Source organism: Sycon ciliatum, chromosome 1 (assembly GCF_964019385.1).
Source record: "Sycon ciliatum chromosome 1, ocSycCili1.1, whole genome shotgun sequence".
Classification (NCBI taxonomy): domain Eukaryota; kingdom Metazoa; phylum Porifera; class Calcarea; order Leucosolenida; family Sycettidae; genus Sycon; species Sycon ciliatum.
Window position 1 is genome coordinate 8,090,910 of NC_088643.1, and position 21,005 is coordinate 8,111,914.

The following is a 21,005-nucleotide window of genomic DNA, read 5'->3' on the forward strand; positions in this document are numbered from 1 at the left end:
TCAGGTGTACGTATAACTTTTCCAAAAACATTTTAAAATGGTTCACGTCTTCAGATAGAGAGCGTATTGCACCCACTGTCTAGTCTGTAGTGCATTGAGATTTTGTTGATCGCACATGAAAATGGATACACAGACAAAGCAGGCCAAGTACATGGCGAGATGTCGCCAAAAGAACATCTTCAGATAGAGAGCGTATTTCACCCACTGTCTTGTCGATTTTGTGGATCGCACATGAAATGGATACACAGACAAAGCAGGCCAAGTACATGAGAGAGTGGACGATGTGCGGATCGACACGGCCTGTGGGTACTTAATTAAAGTTACCGTGACATAACTAGGATAAAAGTAAATCACTGCAAAGACGTTGCCAAGTATGTGAGCACTTTGGACTTGACAGAAGAGTGCACGGGCGACGTTGACAAAACATACCACAGTGACTGTCACCATCATGACAGCAGGGCACATCGCACCCAGCATCGCAGATCCTGTCGAATTGCGCATCATAATATTGCAAAATTGCTCCTGTGCATGCAAGTGGATTTCATTGCACTTCTCAGTTTGGGAAATGCTCGATTATGACAATTCTGCGTGTGAGTGCACTAGCCCTGAACATACATGTAGGTGACCCGTTTGTGGTGTCTCATAGCTAGCCCTTTCCCAAAGATGCTGGCCACTTTTTTGGAACTTTTCGTTGTTTAGGAAGAAATCGCAGCTTTCGCAACTTTCTTCATTTTCCGGAACTATTTGGCAACTTCTCCGCAACCTTGGCGCAATTGGCCCATGGCATGGGGTCAAAAGGTCAAGTCACCGACTACATGTTGCATTGTTGGACAAATACATACTCGTGCTTGCTCATTTCTCGCCTGCCTTCAGGCTCATTTCTGAGAAACAGTAGATCAACGGTAGTTATGATAATTATGTACATTCCCTTTTCCGTGCACTGTAATGATGTACATGTAGGATACATGCAACAGGCTACTGGCAATGTGTAAAGTGGTGGTTCACAGCAGGAAGGGGTGTACGAGTTCGCTGTCGCAGCGTCGCTGCATTTCTGCTATTTCTGCTCCCTGTTCTGTAGGTTTTGCACAAGAAGAACTCTCCAATTTTGAGTTGCGATATTGGCAACTTTTGAGCTTTTTCTGAAAATATGGATGCGATTTCAGCAACTAGCACTTGTTTTGGCACGGTTGCGAAAAGCATAAGTTGCGAAAAACTATGGCATCTTTGGGAAAGGGCTACTCATAGCCTACCTCACGACCTTCTGCTTTCTTTCTTCATCACTTGTATCTTGCAGGTATATCATCCCGTGACGACCACATTGAAGTCTGAATTTGAAGTGTGAAGATGCATCAGCAACCACATCGTACTTTTCCATTGCTTTCATTGTGCTTCTACTGTACATGTGTGCAACTTGTGGGGTAAACATGTGATGACATTGTATGCTGGCGACACGGTCAGATGTCGTCCATGTGTCTAACGTAAACCTGCATGATATACATTGAAAAGGATTTGCCACTTGCGATCCTAGGACGAGTATCAGGTCAGCTTTGTCCTGTGTGGGCTGTATCAGATTGCTGTTCACTTCTCTATCTGTTGGATGTGTGACTTTCTGCAAGTTTCTGGTGTATGATGGCCACTTCCTTGCTTGTCACTTTGTATGATATTACATTCTGTATTCGCTGCTTCCATGGCGTGGTCTGCAAACTGCAATCCTTGGGCAAATGTCATGTTTGCTATGTTGTGCTTTGGTCGTCAGATTGTCTACACGCTGTAGTTGCATTATTTTTGTTTCACAACTGACTTCCTCAAGTACGGTGGCCACTGTACTAAGCCAACAAAGAGTATCATAAATTATCATCATTCATGTGCTGTACTAAGTAAAACTCAACCAAATTCCAAAAATTAAAACATGTTGTGGATAGACTTGCTCCTGCAATCGATCGTTACATGTAATTCCAAATGTATTTGAAGTACTAATAATTATTATGATAAACTTAGTACAGAAAGGTTTGCTCCCCACACCGGAGCTCGCGCTATTCCGCCGACTTTACTTCGGTGTGGGGAGCAAACCTTTCTGACAAATCATCGCCGAAGTCGCAACCACTACTTCGTAAACTTAGTACAATCATGGCAAAAAACTAGAACAGACAAAAAAGAGGACAAGAAGGATGTTTCTCGCTCCACATGCACTGACATAATGACATGGACCCAGACAACAGAGGCAGGAGCACACAGAGTGAGTGTAGTAGGCCGGAGCCAGATGTGAACCGGAATGGAAAAGAAAACTAGGAGCAACAACAGGGATAAACCAGAACAAGCACCACTTGGGGCCGTCAGATTAATTTCTCTGGACCGAGCCAGCCGGGAAAAAACCCTCGCGCCGACGGACGCACGAATGAAGGAAAAAACCGGGTGTATAACTATAACCCCAAGTGGCAACATGGCAGCATAAAAATAGCCACTACACATCAACAGCCAAGAAAGAAATGGAAGAAGATGGGCAGACATGAAGTGCGGGAGGGTGGGGACACTGGTGAGACACAAAAAAAACTGACTGAAGGAGTCAAGCAAAACAGAACAGCAACAAAACGAGAAAACATCAGATTCCATATTCGCAAGAAAAATAATTTTGTTGCGCGAGAAATCATTTCTCGCCTCATTTGCCCCGCTCGGTCGGCGAAACATATAACAGTCAATCATCATCATTGAATACTTGGAAAGGTAAGAACAAACCGTGACTAACACTGTTAACAAGGACGGGTGAAGTGGACTATCAAAATAAGGAGGTATACAATCACGAAGTTAAAGATGCATAACATTGCAATATACAAGGTAGTGTGAGGTGTCAAATGTACGTCCATGTTTATACGTGAGTTGGTGTGTCTGCGTGCGCGTGTGTGTCGGTGTGATCATTCTCATGGGCGTTCTTCGTCTTCTTTCTTTTCGTCATCTTGCCCACATTCTGGTCTTCTTTGCTTCTCAGAAAGCGGTAGCTCTTCTTGCGCAAGGAAAACTAGTTCTTTTCCATAGTTCTTCATGGCGTCCACTAGCTCCAGTTTCGTCCACAGCTTCTGATCAGGCAATCCTGATATTGACGAAAGTAGATGGCTTCCCAAGCCGCTGCATAGTACTTTACGACTGGGGCGACTTGACTCAGACAAACTATTCCAGAATTGTTCATATTCGTTGAGAGCCATGAAGTAATTCTCGGGATTCAATGTCTTTAGCCTACCCATTATCAGCAGCCTCAGAACTGAGTGCTTTTCTGAGAGCTTGGCGGCCATGTCGATCAATGATCGGGACTTATCCATTTCTTCGCCCAGATTGTAATTGTCGCTATAGTGGATATCACAATGGTAGTAAGGGTTATACGAGTCCGTCCACTCATCATCATCATCATCATCATCATCATCATCCGGAAGAGGAATTGCGTTGAGATCTTCAAGTCCCAGAGCTGATAACAAAGTTGCGTCTGTCTGGGCTAAATCATGCAACGAATGCGCAATTTCCCCAAGCCTCCGCGAGCGGTTAACGTAAGGCATGTAATTGGTCAACCTCGCAATAAGTGGTTCCATCGAGTTGATAATCACTTCTTGACACGTTTGCTCCGATCCGTCTCTCATGAACAAATCTGTGACATCTTTAAACAGGTACTGCATTGGTTCAAAGTTGAAGTCATCAAATTCTTCTTCTTCCATCTCCTCAAGTTTTCGGTCGACATCCTTCAGCAAAAGGTTTGGTAGGAATTCACGATCTTCTAGAGCATGTAGTAAATGGCTTTCGGCGAGTGACTTGAACAGGCCAGCGCTGTCCCAGCTAGTGGTATCACTCAGCTGTGCTGGCAGCATCAACTCTAGGCACGACAGTGTGATAATCGACTGCTTCTTTGCTCTGCCGACCAAAGCAACATCCACATGGCTGCCGTAAATGCAACGCATAGTATCGATGCAATGGCTATGATGCAAGCTGGCCACACCGGTGACAATTTCCAGGTTTATGGCAGCGTCTATATATGACACGTCCAAACGAGGCCTGAGTTGATAGCGTTGCTGCACGTATAGGACAAAGAATACAGAAATTGATAGTGAAAACAACTTATTTGTGAATTCGTGAAGCATATCGGTTGACAATTTGACCTGATCACTATGATAGTACAGCCAGTTTTCCTTGGACGTTTTGGTCTTCTCGTGCGCTTCTCGTGTGCTCTGGATGGTAGTCGTGAGTCAGTCAAGTGAGAATTCAAGTCGGCAGGAATAGCGCAAGCTCACACTTACGGAGCAACACACAATTCCCCGGGAAGAGTAAAGTAGAATTCCGACGTGACGTAAACGGACTATACGGCTGCATTTCGAGTGTGAACAGGAGTCGGCGTTTTGTGCCGACTCCCCCCCCCCCCCCCCGGAAAAAGCAAAACTGCATACTAGAGTTCTTTAGCATTTCGAACACTAAGCTCCCCATGATAATTCACCGAATGTCTAACATGGCTCATTTTTTTATTTTAGCAAAATAGAATTCATGCATCATCATTTTCTCTAGTCACAAGCTCCTGCATGTGTTCGACTAGTGTAAAGTCGCCAACTAATTCCAATTTCTGCCGGAATTCACCATCACAATAGATAATACCCTAATGCAGTCCCGTTTCATACTAGACCACAGCCGTCAAATTACTCCCCTTTATTGAACCACAACAACGCCAGTAGTCGTAATCTTACCGTAGGGATCCTGAATGTATTCCACAATTTTAATACTTGAAGCAAAAAGAATGAACTCCAGGACCTAGGTCTTCCGCAGACAGCTTCCTCAGCATACAAGTACGCATCTTTTATTCCCATCCTATATCTTTGCTGCCAATAGTATGGAGGATCTTGGAGAAGATAGACCACAAACGCCTATGTGACTTCTTATCAACCCATTCACTTCTGCCCTCCAATCAGTTTGTGTACCGGCCACAACACTCCACGGACAATGGCTTGACCTTGGCCATAGACCACTACCTGTCGTCACCAGTCACCAGCTACGTCCTCGCGCAGTACTAGTGGACATGAGCAAGGCATTGGATAAAGTATGACACCAGCTTATGATCCAAGATTTGTTTCTATTGGGTGTATCTTCGACTGCACTGCATGATTGTGCGGGCTACTTAACGGACCGTCGACAGAGAGTAGCTCTGGCGAGTAGGCAGTCTTCCGGCCTGTCTGGTTGCGAGTGTGGAGTGCCGCAGGGTAGTGTGCTAGGTCCTATGTTGTTTTAACTAAACACAATAGACGTCCATAGCGTCATCAGCACAGCACACTCCAAGCTCTTTGCGGGTGACATCCTTCTTCATACCGCAAGCAGATCCGTAGCAACACTTATAAAGTCTTGACTGAGGAATCACGCTGCAGTAACATGGAACTCGATGTGGACTGCAGCGGGAACCATCCAGGCTACCACTGCTCGCTATCTGGGCCTACAAATCGATTCATTTCTTTGGTTGGAACCGTATGTCATGACCATAGGACGTAAAACGTCCCAGGAGCTAACCACCCTGAGAACCGTCCTCCCGTCACTATCCGAACGCCAGTCCCTTCTCCTCTATTCTGCCCTTATACCTCCTGACATGTTTTATGGATCAAACACGTTATTTTCTGCTTTCTATGCTTCATCAGCGGCACCAGCTCACTGTCCTCCACAAGTGATGTGTTGTCGCAGCGTAGCTAATCTGCCCTTCCTGGCCCATACTACTCCTATGATTATACTCTCGCCTCTCGCCACTGAACTTGCAAAATTCAAGCTCCGTTTCCTTATGCTCCATGCTCACACCACAAGCATTAGCTCTATTCTGAAAAAGTAACCCGAACTTGCCTGGAACACGTTAAATCGTTAGAACTATTGCTGAAAGTGTTCTTCCACGGTTAATCTAGGAGAATATTGCCTTCCTTCAGCATCTGTCCTTATTTCCCATTTTTCTCAGATTGAAAAGTTTGTCAGAAATTGGCTTGTAATTACCGGTACATGCATTTCTCCTTTACTTCTCTCTCATTTTCTCAGGACCCGTTTCATTTTTTTTATTGTATCGCCATTATAATAATTATTGGACATCAATGCCCACTTGGTTTCGATCTAATTTAAAATATCAAGTAAACAAACTACTTACCCGACATAGAATGCTAAACATGTTTTCATCGATTAGCAGCGCCTTCAAATGCTTGGAGGTTCCACACAGCTGGATGATGTCCCGCAAGGACAATAAGGGCAGTAAATGGCCTGGCCACACGCCGAATATAGCACTCTCCATTCTACACGCGGCTGACGTTAATTCCCTTGAAGTGGTATCAATAGTCAATATGCTGTTGACCGTCCGTTGCCAAGGTTTGCTCAGAAGCCTGGCCTTGTATTCCCGGTCCTCAACGGAATGACCTGAACGTCCGCACAACCAACAAACACACACATACCCACACACACACACGCACACACACACACATGAAGAGGAACACATGCACAATGGCAAACATAAAAGCAGCCAGGCATATAGAAACATACTTTATCAATAAAGAATAGTTGGTCGATAGTATCATATAGTTGCATCAGCAAACCATCACTACAAGCCCTCGCACTATTTTTTGGATGGAATGTTTCCTGGATCAAAATCCTACAGCCCTCCTCATCATAAATGTACAGAAAAGAAAAAGGACGAAGGAACCAAACGTTACGCTATTATGTCCACTTTTCTTTTCCTTTCTATAAATTGAACCTTGGCTCACCATACGAGTTCATCGTATATGGTCTAAAATTACAAAACAAAACTGGACTCATCAATCATACAGACATCTCTCTCTCTCTTTCTCTCTCCCTCTCTCTCTCTCTCTCTCTCTCTCTCTCTCTCTCTCTGTCTCTCTCTGTCTCTCTCTGTCTCTCTCTGTCTTTCTCTGTCTCTCTGTCTCTCTCTCTCTCTGTCTCTCTCTCTCTTGCTGCTGCTAATGATCGTGATATTTATAGGCAGATATTTAATCGTCCCAGTCATGTTTGTATCTTTTTCTGCCGCCTTAGAAGATAGAAGATTCTTTCTGCTGCACTGATTAGTCCACAAAGAGCGAAACAGTTCTCTCCACCAAATAAGGATTTCACTCCTGCTCTTTTAGTAGTTGACCACCCTCATGCAGGTAGTGCCTTTGCTGTTTGCGTTATGCATAGCTCACTGACTTTTCAGTTTGAGCACTCTGGTAAGGTACGTTCGGACCTGGTTTAAATCTGGCTTTGAAAATTGTATTTTCAATTCAAATCAGGTCCGACCTCATTTTCTCTTTGCTGCGCTGATGAGTCTACGAATGACGAAGCAGTTATGTCCCTGGATTGAGTATTTCGCTCCTGTTCATAGAAGTTTAGCACTCTCGTGGTTGGTATCGCCTTTGCTGTTTGCGTTATGCAGAGCTCTCTAACTTGTCGGTTCTCTTGTTGATTGTGCTTCTTCTTCCTGTTTGTTGTCATCATTATTTTTTTTTTCATGGCACGTATAGTATATATACTAAAGTATTTTATTAGTGCAATTAAGAGTATAATCGATGCAGACATGGCCAGACAATAACGAGTTCATGGAAATTTTTAAGGATTTTTATGTTATTCAAAATCGATTTTCGTGTTCCGCTTATCAGTGAATAGTATCGGAATTGAGGGTACTGTGTACAAAATAGAACCTTTTATAACAGCATAATTAAAAGTGTGAACAAAAAAAAAGGAAGTGCTAAAGTATTTATTCATATTTCTCTAGGGCAGTCCCCACAGACCTATGGTCTCCTTACGGGGTACCCTAGCCAATCTAGGATTGCGATACGAAATTGGCTTGGTGAAGCAGCAAGGCGGACCGATGCCGGAACTGAGTTCCAGCGGTCGGCGGCTAGATAAGAAAGAGGTAAAAACTTGTCTCAGGGCATGGATAGCCGCTTCACTTCCTGCGGGTGTCCTGCACAAAGTTGGGACGCCCCAGCAGCGGTAGTGATGTCATCCACGAGGAGTGTCTTCATGGATTTACCAATGATGCGCCGCAGGACTTCTCCTATCCCCACAGGTCGGTATCACGTGATACACACACGTAAAACACATACATGTACGTAGTACGTGGGACAAAAATCTCCCTGGCATCTGCAGTTTACTCCTCTCTGACATGTTCTCCCTTCGCGGTGACTTCGCTCACACAGATAGAGTCACCCGTGGCAAAGGCAATAATTCCCTTTCTTTACCCATTGTGAAAACTCAAGCTGGATACAAATCTATTTCATTCCTTGGTGCTGACTGCTTCAATGCGCTTCCCGACGGAATCCCTTCGCACAAATCCTATCTCCAATTATTCATTTCGCCAGGAACTTAACACATTCATTCATCTTGGGCACCCTGTAGGAAGACCTTAGGGTCTGTTGGGAATGCCCAAGTAAAGTAATAAAATATAATAGTGAAGTAGAAAAAAAACAGGGTCCGTCCTTGGTTGCAATGCGCATTTTCTGGGTTCGATGGCAGAGATACTGTAGTTGGCAAAGCAAATTTTAAATTCCGTTCCAGAACCGCCAATGTCGAGCAGGTACTCCAGCAGCGTAGGGTGACTGACTTTTTCAAAAGCCTTTGACATGCCAAGTAGGCATATGTCATCGCCTGCTGCCGATCGTACCTATTTAGAGAGTAGTCGGGGAGTTGGTATAGGGAATCTGGCTCGAGGAGATTTGCCCAAGTGGCGATCTGTGCAATCTCGTCCATTTTGATGAAACGATGTCTCCCGTCCTTTGGCTTCTGTATATGGCGCCCATCTTCGATGACCTAAAGCTGCCTAACCTAGCAAAGCACCGTGCGGACTTTATGCCTTTCTTGTATGCTGACGACATCGCTATCGCTGTCTCCAGCCGTCTGGTCGAGGCTCTCGAATCTGTCACGCAGGATCTGTTGAACCATGTTGCCGACTTCTGCCGGCGCAGCTGTATCACCCTGAATGGCTCAAAATCTGTGCAGGTTGTGATATCGACTTCATATGCCATCCGCTGTGCTGCCATCCCGCAGACCTTGAACGGCACACCTATCCCTTCAGCTGATTCAGCTCGCTTCCTCGGTATATTGGTCAACGCAACGATGAGTTTTAAGGAACAGTGCCTCGCTGCACGCCGTCGCATTGAACAACGCCTTCGAATCGTGCGAGCTACGAGTGGCCATAGCTGGGGCCTCAATCAGCAAAACACCACTCGGCTTGTCAACCAGTACGTGCTCTCTTCTGGTCTGTATGGGGCACCAGCCTACTATGGTCTTGCCACCAAGCAAGGTCAGCATCATCTTGATGTTGCCTACAATAGCTGCCTCCGCCTCTCCACTGGGTGCACGAAGACAACACCTACGAATCAACTACGTGAAATAGCTGGTGCACCAACTATCCAGCTGAAAGTCGAGCGCCAGGCGGCCTGTATAGCTAATATCGCGAAGCGTCATAGTGCTCCTACACCAGCTAGTGCCGTGTTGCAGTCAACATACCCTGTTCGGATCCGTAAAACCAAGGAGACATGGAGACAAATGGCAGAGCGGCATCTTCCACCATCCCCTGCACCTCTGCCATCCCGTCCTCCACCCTGGTCCTCCGTTCCAAACCTATCCGTTTTCAAGTCCGCTTGCACCCGGTCTGACCCTCCTACTCTACGACTTGTAGAGGCACTAGCATGCCTGGAGGAAGCCTATCGCTCCTGTTGTTCCTCGCGACGTCTAGACATTTGGACAGATGGCAGTGTCTCTGACACCAACGCTGGTGGAGGCTGTTTTCTTGTCATGGAAACCACTGCAACCCAGCGGTCAGAGATACTGTCTGGGTGTCTACCAGCTGGCGCTGTCGCAACATCCTTCACTGCCGAAGTAGCAGCAGCAGCAGCTGGCCTGAGGGCAGTCTACGACCTTACCACCATGGAGACGGACGTTGTGCTGGTCACTGGCAGCCTCTCCCTCGTAGATGCCCTCCGTGGAGACCCATACAGGATCAGCCCAGACACCATTGCTGTGTTCGATGCTCTGACAGAGGTTGCTCGGAAGGCTCATTCCATCAACCTTGCCTGGATCAGCAGCCACTGCGGTGTTGCTCTCAATGACAAGGCGGATCGCCTTGCGCGGAATGGAACACAGTGTGTACAGGCCCAGGTTCAGCTACCTATCCAAGCTGCCAAGGCTTCAATTCGGTCTGCAACCGCATACCCCCGGCCATTACTCAACACCAGCAAGTTCCGCAGCCCTCCGTCCCAGCATGAGACCACCATCCTCAATCAGCTGCTCACTGGCCATTGCAGCCTGCTGAATAAGTACTTGTTCCAGATTGAGGCGGCACCTTCACCCGACTGCACTCACTGTCCTGGAACAGTTGATGATGCTGCCCACCTCCTGCTAGCTTGCCCTGCCAGACACAGCAGTCGAGCAGGTACACGTCTATGTACCTTCACATCAGTCAGGGAGGCAATTCTCACACAACCATCAGAAGCTATCCAGTTCTTGCAACTGGAGAAACTGATCTAAGTTTCTACTACATGTACACTGTACTCTCACAGTCATTTTCATATTTATTATGACTTGTAGTTACCGAAGAAGAAGAAGAAGAAGAAGATTTTGATGAACAAGCTGCAAACATTGAAACTCAAATATGAAGAGGTTGTGTGTCGACGTTGTCATCGCATCGACAAGAGTTTTTTTTGATCTTTTATAAGGTTTTATTATTGCTATTGATGTAGCTCTGAGCTTCTGATTAGAGCAGAAAAAACTGGTCTCTACTCTAAGCAGAGACACGAAGAAGACTCGCGAAAAGCTGCTTGTAGAGCAACAAAATATAAAGTCGGCAAGTTCTTGCTGGGAACGACGCTACATTCGGATCACTGGATCCATACTAGGCTCAAGCGATTCCTCAGGGGTCAGCGCGAAGGCAGAAATAGGCATGCGGGTACAGCCAGAAATGGACGTGTGTACACATAGGAGAGCAAGGGAAGCGCAACGCGAGCTGTAGCAGCCAGAAACGGATACATGCTCAGAAAGGGGAGCACACCGCGACATGCATGGTAGCCAGAAATGGTTACATGCGCAGAAAGGGGAGCACACCGCGACATGCACGGCAGCCAGAAACGGGTAGATGCATACAACAGAGAGCAAGTAGAGCACACTGCTAGCTGCAGAACAGCCAGAAATGGCTGGGTGCATACAAAAGGGAATCGCTTGGTGCCAAAAAAGGGGCACATAAAATGATCACGACTGATGTTCGTGACATTGTGAATGGAACAAGAAACGGTAGGGGTGGGGTGCAGTACTAGTAGTATTATGGTCAAGGAATCCAGGGATGATAAAGGCATTGGTGTTCATTATGGTGAGTTTGAGTAGATATCTGATGGGCTTACCTGGTAAGGATTGGATTTACCGGGGTTCTTGGTCTTCTTGTTCTTTTCTACCTTGTCCGTTGCCTTGTGTGGTCTGCCTGGCTTACTTCGCAAATGCTTGGAGCGATACGCTTGACATGTAGATCTACGACGAGCCAGAAGCACAATTGCAGTGTACCCAGTCACTGCACAACTCACGATAACTAATGTAGTGGGAAGCCGAGCGATTAAGGAGGCACAACACGAATAGGGCAAGGAATAGATGTATTGTATTGAAATTTCTCCGGTGCAAGAATGCTAGACAACCAGGAGCAGAAAGACTCAGGGACACCGAAACAAAGAGAGATGATTATTCCAGGGAGAAGTTACAAAAGACCTGCATTTGCTTCTAAACACAATTTCCTGAACAAAATGCGTCGCCATTGTGTTTACATGACGGCTTACTCACCTGGCTCACAGATAGGACAACGGGACATGTAACGTTACTGGACTGTATCGGCAGCATTGAGTAAGAAACTAAGGAAGGAAAGCACGAAATAATAATGTGAACAGACTCCGATAACCCGGCAGCTTTTATATGCAGACAGCGAAAGTACACGTACTACGAATCGGGAAAGAGCGTGGAAGGCGAAAGGTCAAAAGGGGCTACTTTGGCTGAAAAGTACTTCTAGATAGGGGGTGCAGGGATAATGCCGGCATGCAACCTTATGCATTGTTCCAAGAGTACAGTCATGTCTCTGTACTCTTGATTGTACCGGTATATGACGTTGTGATTGTGTAGAGCCGGAAAACCGAGGGCGTTGCGTTAGGGTCAAGTAAATAGTTGAGGTGTTGGTTTACTCATTGTTCAGATTCAGCCTGGTCAGTGTGCAACCGTTACCTCAGTACGGCGGCGGCGGTGTGGGTTTTGCCACCCATTGTCGCTTGTGCTTGTATCTTGCGTTTGAGGCTTGGCGGGCAGGTCAGGTCTGGCCGTAGGGGTACTACTTCTTGTAGTAGTACGTGTACTACCGTCCGTGCTGGTGTGTGTGCCTGTTGGTGAGGCAGCTTTCCTTGCAGTGCTACTGTACAATTTCTCTTGGGCTGTGTTTACATGAGGCGTTTCAACCCGGGTTGAGTTCGACCCGGGTCAGATTTCAACCCGCCATGTGCACAAAATGAATGGCACGTTTACATTTCGAAAAGCGATCCTGTCAGCTTTTCAATTATTGTGTTCACATGGCAGAAAAAACGACATCGCTATGCTACGTAAGTTTCTACGTAAGGTGCTCGGTATTTCACTTAGGCTACGTAAGTATCTACGTAAGGTGCTCGGTAGAGGGCTTGAAAGTGCTACGTCACAGCATAGCAACAATTTCACAAATTCAAAAATTGGATCCGCTTGGATCCAGTTTTTGTATGGATCCAAGCACATTTCAAGCCGTCTTACTCACAGCAAGGTGGTGTAACCAGTGAACTGACTGATTTGGCTACTGGGGGCGGGGTTACAACTGGTGGCGAAGTAAAAGTCTCCCCTGCATACGACATGAGTGGGTTGCTATTCACCCACATACTGAGGCAATAGCAAAGTCACACCTGAGTGGATCCAAAATAGAAATCTGATGTCAACTTACTACTCCCTGGCCGTTTTTGACGTCATCACTTTCAAGCCCTAATAAAAAAAAAGATCTACCAAAGCGTGCTAGCCGCGTGCTGTGCACGTGCACGGCAGACATTGTGTTGCATGCAGAGCAGTCCGTTTTCGGATGTGCATGCGCGAGGAACTAATACTTCCTTCTTTGGAACTGCTTCTTGCATGAGCTGTTTCGGATATTTCGTCTCCTGGCTTATTTCGCTTCGGCTCTGCTGAGACCTCCTTTCACGGAATATTACTTACTAATGACAGGTGAGTTGACCAGTTCCCTTTCATTCATTTTCTTGTGTTGACTCTTTCATTTACGAAAAAGTGTGCTGATTTTAGGTGGAATAGAATAAATAATGGAAAAGCTGACAGGACCTCTTTTCTAAATTTAGCTTTTCTGCTGTCGAGGCCTCCTTTTACGGAATACTCAATGACGGGTGATCTCTGAGTTGACCAGTTTCCTTCGATTCATTGGAAAGGCTTCCTGTCTGAAGCCTTTCCATACTGGTACTCGATGTTCCAGTTTTGTGACACGAGAATGGCACGAGAATTAGTGTACCGCTGAGTGTACCGCTATACACGTGGTCGACACGTAGTCGACACGTTGTTGATACTTTTTTGACACGTGACCCCGTCAACGGTCTGCTTTGTGCCAATGACACTCGGTAAACGCCGATGTCGCGTACAACAAAGACGACTATCCCGTACGCGAAATAGTTGAGAACTGCATGACGTGGACCTGACGGCAAGGACAACTGCGAGGAGGCCCCTTTCGGTACCCCTGACGGGAAGGAGAACTGCAGAAGTCGACGAAGTCGAACGAGGAGGCCCCTTTCCGTACCCCGTACTGCAAAGTGCCATTGATGGATGCCTTTTGCACCTGGAACGACCCCTTAAACGCTGTCGCGGCGACTATCCCGTACGCGAAATAGTTGAGAACTGCTGACGTGGACCTTTTGCACCTGGAACGGCCCCGTAAACGCTGTCGTGTCGGCGGAATGAATGTGCAGGGTGAAAAGAATTGCTGCAAAGACGTCCCCTCTAGGCCTTTGGAGACGTCGTGGGAACTCCTTCCGGTACTATACAAACTGCTGACGTGACCGTGGACATGTACATGGAGACATGGTGGGACTTCATGTACATGGATACATGGTGGGAATTCCTTCCGGCAGCCCCGTACCGCAAAGCCAACGGTGGGGAAGGAGAAGTGCAGACGTGCAGGAAGACGAACGAGGAGGAACCAGGACGAGCGAGCAATGGCAGGACTAGCTGGACCGTAAGTAATAGCTGAATTGTGCATGACAACTTGACATCCATGCGGCACTCGTCACTTGCCGCTGCATATTTCTTGCCCACTAACAATGTCTCTCCTCTGCCCCCTGTGTGTCCACAGCCCTGTTGCTGAATTGGCCCGATGAATCGAATGTCTTCCGCAACTGGAACGGCCCAGTAAACGCTGTCGCGTCGGTGACTGAATGTGCAGGAGAGAAAATATTACTGCGAAGACGTCTCCTCTAGACCACGGTAAGGCAACCCATTGATATGTTGCCAGTTACCTGTGGTGACCAACAGTTAGGTGTGCAGGCTGAGAGAGAGATCTCCCTGTAGCTCTGCTAGTCTATTATACCAATCGTATAGGTGTGACATGATATAGGTGTGACATGATATAGGTGTGACATGATATGAGTGGTATCAAGAGTACATAAACAAGAGTGTGCAACTGCCTGCACAACCTCTATGCTGTGCTGCGACGGCAGAACTTCACATCACGTGACATGGTTCAAAAGGTTATGCTGGCAAACAGTGCAAAGTGACCACAAGAGAGTTGTACCCAAAGCTGGGCTGCGTACAACCCAGTATCTATCATGCACTAGAGTGCACGGGTTCATCACGTGATGTGAAGTTCTGCCGTCGCAGACCCCATAGCTGGAGTTGCACACTCTTGTTTATGTACTCTTGGTGGTATATGATAACGTGTGGTACCAATGTATAACTAAGGTAACGCAATGCAACACCAGAGCATTAGTACTTGAAGGCAATACATTACACTCTGTAAACTAACACCACTACATTACCCCCTTTTTTAAAAAGAAAGCAATTTTGAATACAAACTGCAGCGTACAACGCAACGTCGATCAGATGTTGTGTTCAAGGATTGAGCCAATGCAACTCTAGACTAGCTCTGAACCCTAGTGCTATCTCCTCACACCAGTCCCATAGCATCCTTTGCTTTCTGTGATAACTGAACGCTCCTTCCTGCACGGGTCACGATGCCTTCACGGAATACAGCCCCACCACCGGCAGGCCCTCCAGCCACTCGGCTTCCCAGGTTGGCACGCTGACTCTCCGGAGGGTCATCCGGTCGCGCTGGTGATGCATCTGGGGCTGGTGTACTTCCACTGGCGACTCCGGTCGGACCTGCTTCTGAATGAACAGGACCGGGCTGCACAGGGTGTCCAGTTGACTTAGGCTCCTCCTGTCGTCTCGTCTGTGGCATACTTGCAGGTGGCCGATCTGGGTGAGGAATGCTCGGCTGCCGCAGATGTCGCTCCTGCAGTGTTACCTCTGGCTGCACCTGGCATCCCGGCCGGACCACTTCACGCAAGTGAACACGATTCCGCAAGAGTATTCTGCGTCCATCCGTGATTCCAACCTGTCGTCCGTACTGCTCGACGACTTCTTGGGTTGCAGTAACCATCCTGCACTATAACTTTAGTGCCCGGCTTCATTGAAGGAAGCGCTCGCACTCCTCGGCGAGCGTCATGCTGCGTGGCCATGTCTGCCTTGGCTTGGATTTGGTGGGACGGATTGACAATCGTCGGAGTAATTGACGCGGGGAGCCTCGTGCGAACCAATCTACTGAACAGCGCCTCATTCGGCGCCATCCCAATCATTCGGTTGTTGCTGTTACGGACGTCGAACAACACTTGCTGCAGGCGTCGGCTGAACGGTAAATGTGGTTTAAGCCCTGCCATCCGCTCCTTCAGTAAGCGATGAAAACGCTCAACCATGCCATTGGACCGAGCGTAGCGTGGGCTCGATTTAACGTGACGGATCCCTAGGCGTTGGAGGAACGTTGCCATCTCTCTGCCAGCAAACTGGGGACCATTGTCCGAGACCAGTTGTGCTGGCAAGCCGAACCTTGCGAACGTCTCCATTAATGCACTCACAACGCTGGTGGTTGACGTGCTTTGCAGTAGGATCACCTCCGGGTAGCGCGAGCCATAGTCAATGATGGAAAGCAGTTGATGTCCTTCCACATTCACCAGGTCTACTGCGAGCTTCTCCCATACACCTTCAATCTCAGAAGGGAGAAGCTCCTGATGCGAGTTGCTATGTTTCCTATAGCACTCCGAGCAGCGCTCGGCGTACAATGTGGCATCTTTTGTGACACTGGGCCACCAAACTCGACGTCGGAGAGATTCCAGGAATGCAGCTCGACCTGGGTGCCCCTCATGTGCCAACGCCATAACTGCAGTGCGAAGCGCTTCCGGGATGACCACTCTTGCGTTGAAAAGCACGACACCTTCTGAGGCTGAGAGCTCATCGCGTACGATCAAGTATGCCTCTTCACTTGCACTCACAGCCTCCCATCTGGACGTCAGCACTCGTTGCAGAATACTATGTAGAATAGAGTCGTCCTGCGTGGCCTGTGCAACCTGCTCCAGGTCTACTGGACAGGCCTCTAGCACCATGCCAACAAACTCGGCCATAGACTTTGTCTCAGCAGTCGAAGGGGCGTGGCCAGGTAGTGGAGCCCTGGATAAAGCATCCACGCACAAGAGCTGCTTTCCTGGTACGTGCACCAACTTGTAGGTGTAGGGCATGAGAGACACCAGCCAACGCTGTAGCCGGGGAGGTACATCATCAAACGGCTTCTGCACTATGGATATCGGGGGTTGGTGGTCAGTATGCACCTCGACGTGTCGCCCGAGCACGTACTGCCGGAAGCGTTGCAGCGCAAACACGACTCCCAGCATTTCTCTCTCCATCTGCGAATATCGAGTTTCTACCTCTGTGAGAGTGCGGCTGGCACATGTCACTGGTAGCCATTGACCACTAGAATTCTGCTGCCATAGAATTGCTCCCAGGCCACAAGGCGATGCGTCACAGCTTATGGCCGTTGGAACGTTTGGGTCCAAACGAAAGTAGGCCAGGTGGTCCAGTGCCTGCACCAGCTGCCTCTTAGCGTCGCTGAACGCGTTGCAGAATTCGCTATCCACAATGAAGGGCACACGCTTTGCCAACCGTCTCACCGGCTCGGAGATGGACGACATATCTGGAATGAATCTTCCGAGGTAGGTTACCATTCCGAGGAAACGTTGCACATCCTGAAGCGACTTAGGCATAGCCATGTCTGCAATGGCCTGCAGCTTCTCACCGTCGGGAGCCACGCCGGTGCCCGACAGCCAGTGGCCAATGTACTTGACGCTGGACTTGCTCAACTGGCATTTGTCTGCATTGAGCCGGAGATTTGCTGCTTCCAGGCGCTGCCGGACTGCTGCGAGACGCCTGTCATGCTCTTCCTGGCTGCTTCCAAACACAAGAATGTCGTCAATGTAGACAATCACTCCTGGGAGCCCCGCCAAAATATCCGAAACCACGCGCTGGAACATTTCTGGTGCACTGGCAATACCAAATGGCAGACGCTTGAAGCGATAAAGCCCACAATGGGCCGCGAAAGTCGTCAGTGGACGCGACTCCTGGTCAAGCTCAATTTGGTGAAATCCCGACTCTGAATCGAGGACTGAGAACACCTGCGCTCCGTCCAGCTGCGCTGTTATCTCATCCAGGGTTGGCAGGACATGTCGCTCTCGGACAACATTCTTATTCAGCTGCCTGTGGTCGATACACAAACGCAGTTTGCCACTGGGTTTGCGAACTGGCACGGTTGGGGAAACCCATGCCGCAGCCTCTTTCACCGGCTTGATGATGTCAGCATCGACTAACCGCTGAAGTTCTGTTTCTATCTCGTACTTGATGCTGAAAGGGGGACGCCGAGCTGGCAGAGCGACAGGCACTGCATCTGGCTTGACGGTAATGCTGACTGGTGCAACGCTGACCACATTTCCAGACTCCACCAGGTGGGTTGGCACTAGTAGCTCGAGTTCCTTGATCACGTCCTGGCCAAATAGCACTCGGTGGGAGCCCTTTGGTACAATGAAACAGGCCACAGTGCAGCTACGACTGGCAGATGATAGGGTGACGTCTGCCATCCCCAGTGTGCTGACAACTCCCCCGTTGTAGGCACGGAGAGTTCGGTCACTGCGACGAGTAGGCTGCACTATGTCCGATGTCAAAATTGTTCTCGTTGCACCAGTATCGAGCAGGCCTTCACATGATTTTCCATCCACCTGCAGAGCTGCTGTGAACCAGTGTTTCTGATCAGTGTGCATGGTATACACAGACTCGCAAATTTCATCGGCTTCATCCTCCTCGCCAATAGTCTGGGCTCTAACTTCCTTGCTCTTGGACAGGCAGGCGACTTCAAAGTGCCCGACCTTTGAGCAGTGTCTGCAGCGAACTCGCGCAGCCGGGCAATTGTCCTTGCCTGGTGGATGGGTTCCGCCACAGTACTTGCACGTGTGAGCCTTGCTTCTGCCGTGCTGACGGTGTTTCACCATATTCACCGCAGCCGTATCCGGTGCTACGGCTGCCACACCTCCCGAAGGCATGTCCAGTGTCCTTCCTGCTTCCTCACTGAACAGCCTATTGTCAACCTTTGAGGCTTCTAATGCGACAGCTTTCGCGATAGCATCAGCTAGCGTTAGTCTTGACTCCATTAGAAGCTGCTTGCGTGCCTCCTGGCACTGCAGTCCGGCTATGAACTGGTCCCGAAGCTGGCCATTCACAACCGAGTCCACTGCAGTCGAGTCAAACTCGCAAAGTGCCGCCTTTTCTCGGAGCCGTCCCATGAAAGAGGTGACGGACTCATCAGACTTCTGCCTGAGTTTCCTGAATCTGTGACGCTCCGCAGTTGCATTTACCGACGGGCGAAAGTACGATTGGATTGCGGCCTTCAAGACTTGGCACGCGTCCTGGTCACCAGAGGGTTCTGCGACCTGGAGACCCTTCACAATGCGGCGAAGAGATAGGCCTGCCAGGTTTAGAAGCAGTTTCTTCTTTTCCCCTGCGTCTGCGACCTTAGCGATATCGAGATAGTCTTCGAAGTCCTCTAGCCATAGGTCGAAATCGGCTGCGATATTGGCAGAGGGGTCCACAACAAATTCGCGTGGTGGTCGACCCTTGACTGCTGCCATCCTGCCTGGCCACAATCCTGTTCACTGCGCCAATGTGGTGACCAACAGTTAGGTGTGCAGGCTGAGAGAGAGATCTCCCTGTAGCTCTGCTAGTCTATTATACCAATCGTATAGGTGTGACATGATATGGGTGCGACATGATATAGGTGTGACATGATATGAGTGGTATATGATAACGTGTGGTGCCAATGTATAACTAAGGTAACGCAATGCAACACCAGAGCATTAGTACTTGAAGGCAATACATTACACCCTGTAAACTAACACCACTACATTACCTTCTACTAACACGTTATTAGGTGGAGAGTGTCTTGTACTCACGTCTCCTCTAGACTACGGTAAGGCAACCCATTGATATGTTGCCAGTTACCTTCTAACTTACTAACACGTTATCAGGTGGAGAGTGTCTTGTACTCACGTTATCAGGTCAAAACAATTTAATGGTCTACAGTCGTGTCGGAAGGGTACGGTGGGACTGTAGACCTGTTACCTTCTAACACGTTATCACTATATCAGGTCGAGAGCGTATTGTAGTCACTCTCTCTATTCCTGTACTTCATTACGTTTCAGGTGTACGTATAACTTTTCCAAAAAAATTAATGGTTCACGTCTTCAGATAGAGAGCGTATTGCACCCACTGTCTAGTCTGTAGTGCATTGAGATTTTGTTGATCGCACATGAAAATGGATACACAGACAAAGCAGGCCAAGTACATGGCGAGATGTCGCCAAAAGAACGTCTTCAGATAGAGAGCGTATTGCACCCACTGTCTAGTCGATTTTGTGGATCGCACATGAAATGGATACACAGACAAAGCAGGCCAAGTACATGAGAGAGTGGACGATGTGCGGATCGACACGGCCTGTGGGTACTTAATTAAAGTTACCGTGACATAACTAGGATAAAAGTAAATCACTGCAAAGACGTTGCCAAGTATGTGAGCACTTTGGACTTGACAGAAGAGTGCACGGGCGACGTTGACAAAACATACCAAAGTGACTGTCACCATCATGACAGCAGGGCACATCGCACGCAGCATCGCAGATCCTGTCGAATTGCGCATCATAATGGCAAAATTGCTCCTGTGCATGCAAGTGGATTTCATTGCACTTCTCAGTTTGGGAAATGCTCGATTATGACAATTCTGCGTGTGAGTGCACTAGCCCTGAACATACATGTAGGTGACCTGTTTGTGGTGTCTCATAGCTAGCCCTTTCCCAAAGATGCTGGCCACTTTTTTGGAACTTTTCGTTGTTTAGGAAGAAATCGCAGCTTTCGCAACTTTCTTCATTTTCCGGAACTATTTGGCAACTTCTCCGCAACCTTGGCACAATTGGCCCATGGCATGGGGTCAAAAGGTCAAGTCGCCGACTACATGTTGCATTGTTGGACAAATACATACTCGTGCTTGCTCATTTCTCGCCTGCCTTCAGGCTCATTTCTGAGAAACAGTAGATCAACGGTAGTTATGATAATTATGTACTTTCCCTTTTCCGTGCACTGTAATGATGTACATGTAGGATACATGCAACAGGCTACTGGCAATGTGTAAAGTGGTGGTTCACAGCAGGAAGGGGTGTACGAGTTTGCTGTCGCAGCATCGCTGCATTTCTGCTATTTCTGCTCCCTGTTCTGTAGGTTTTGCACAAGAACTCTCCAATTTTGAGTTGCGATATTGGCAACTTTTGAGCTTTTTCTGAAAATATGGATGAGATTTCAGCAACTAGCACTTGTTTTGGCACGGTTGCGAAAAGCATAAGTTGCGAAAAACTATGG

The 21,005-nt window shown here is 48.1% G+C and overlaps 3 protein-coding genes across 3 annotated transcripts; 1 reads left to right on the forward strand and 2 right to left on the reverse strand.

The window, feature by feature from the left end:
• Window positions 1-2,525: 2,525 nt before the first annotated feature.
• Window positions 2,526-11,876, reverse strand: LOC135806822 (uncharacterized). The gene is made up of 4 exons (XM_065321016.1): window positions 11,797-11,876; window positions 11,370-11,493; window positions 6,137-6,399; window positions 2,526-4,049 (listed from the first exon to the last, which is right to left on the reverse strand). Exons 3-4 carry the CDS (start codon window positions 6,275-6,277, stop codon window positions 2,916-2,918), a joined length of 1,275 nt encoding a protein of 424 aa, XP_065177088.1. The 5' UTR covers window positions 6,278-6,399; window positions 11,370-11,493; window positions 11,797-11,876; the 3' UTR covers window positions 2,526-2,915.
• On the forward strand, window positions 8,737-10,503 carry LOC135808315 (uncharacterized). Its single transcript, XM_065321523.1, has one exon. The coding sequence runs from the start codon at window positions 8,737-8,739 to the stop codon at window positions 10,501-10,503; it is 1,767 nt and encodes a 588-aa protein (XP_065177595.1).
• A 3,296-nt stretch (window positions 11,877-15,172) lies between the features above and the next one.
• LOC135808409 (uncharacterized protein K02A2.6-like) lies at window positions 15,173-19,229 on the reverse strand. The gene is made up of 2 exons (XM_065321632.1): window positions 15,881-19,229; window positions 15,173-15,564 (listed from the first exon to the last, which is right to left on the reverse strand). Exons 1-2 carry the CDS (start codon window positions 19,227-19,229, stop codon window positions 15,173-15,175), a joined length of 3,741 nt encoding a protein of 1,246 aa, XP_065177704.1.
• Between the last annotated feature and the right edge of the window lie 1,776 nt (window positions 19,230-21,005).

Bases quoted from the DNA above. Each gene is read 5' to 3' on its own strand.
- LOC135806822 (XM_065321016.1), bottom strand. From the start codon at position 6,277: ATGGAGAGTGCTATATTCGGCGTGTGGCCAGGCCATTTACTGCCCTTA. The intron at 4,050-6,136 runs GTAAGTAGTTTG...CTATACGTGCAG, and splicing joins TGTTTAGCATTCTATGTCGG to CAACGCTATCAACTCAGGCC.
- LOC135808315 (XM_065321523.1), top strand. From the start codon at position 8,737: ATGTCTCCCGTCCTTTGGCTTCTGTATATGGCGCCCATCTTCGATGAC.
- LOC135808409 (XM_065321632.1), bottom strand. From the start codon at position 19,229: ATGGCAGCAGTCAAGGGTCGACCACCACGCGAATTTGTTGTGGACCCC. The intron at 15,565-15,880 runs GTAACAGCAACA...ACTTGCGTGAAG, and splicing joins GCAAGTGTTGTTCGACGTCC to TGGTCCGGCCGGGATGCCAG.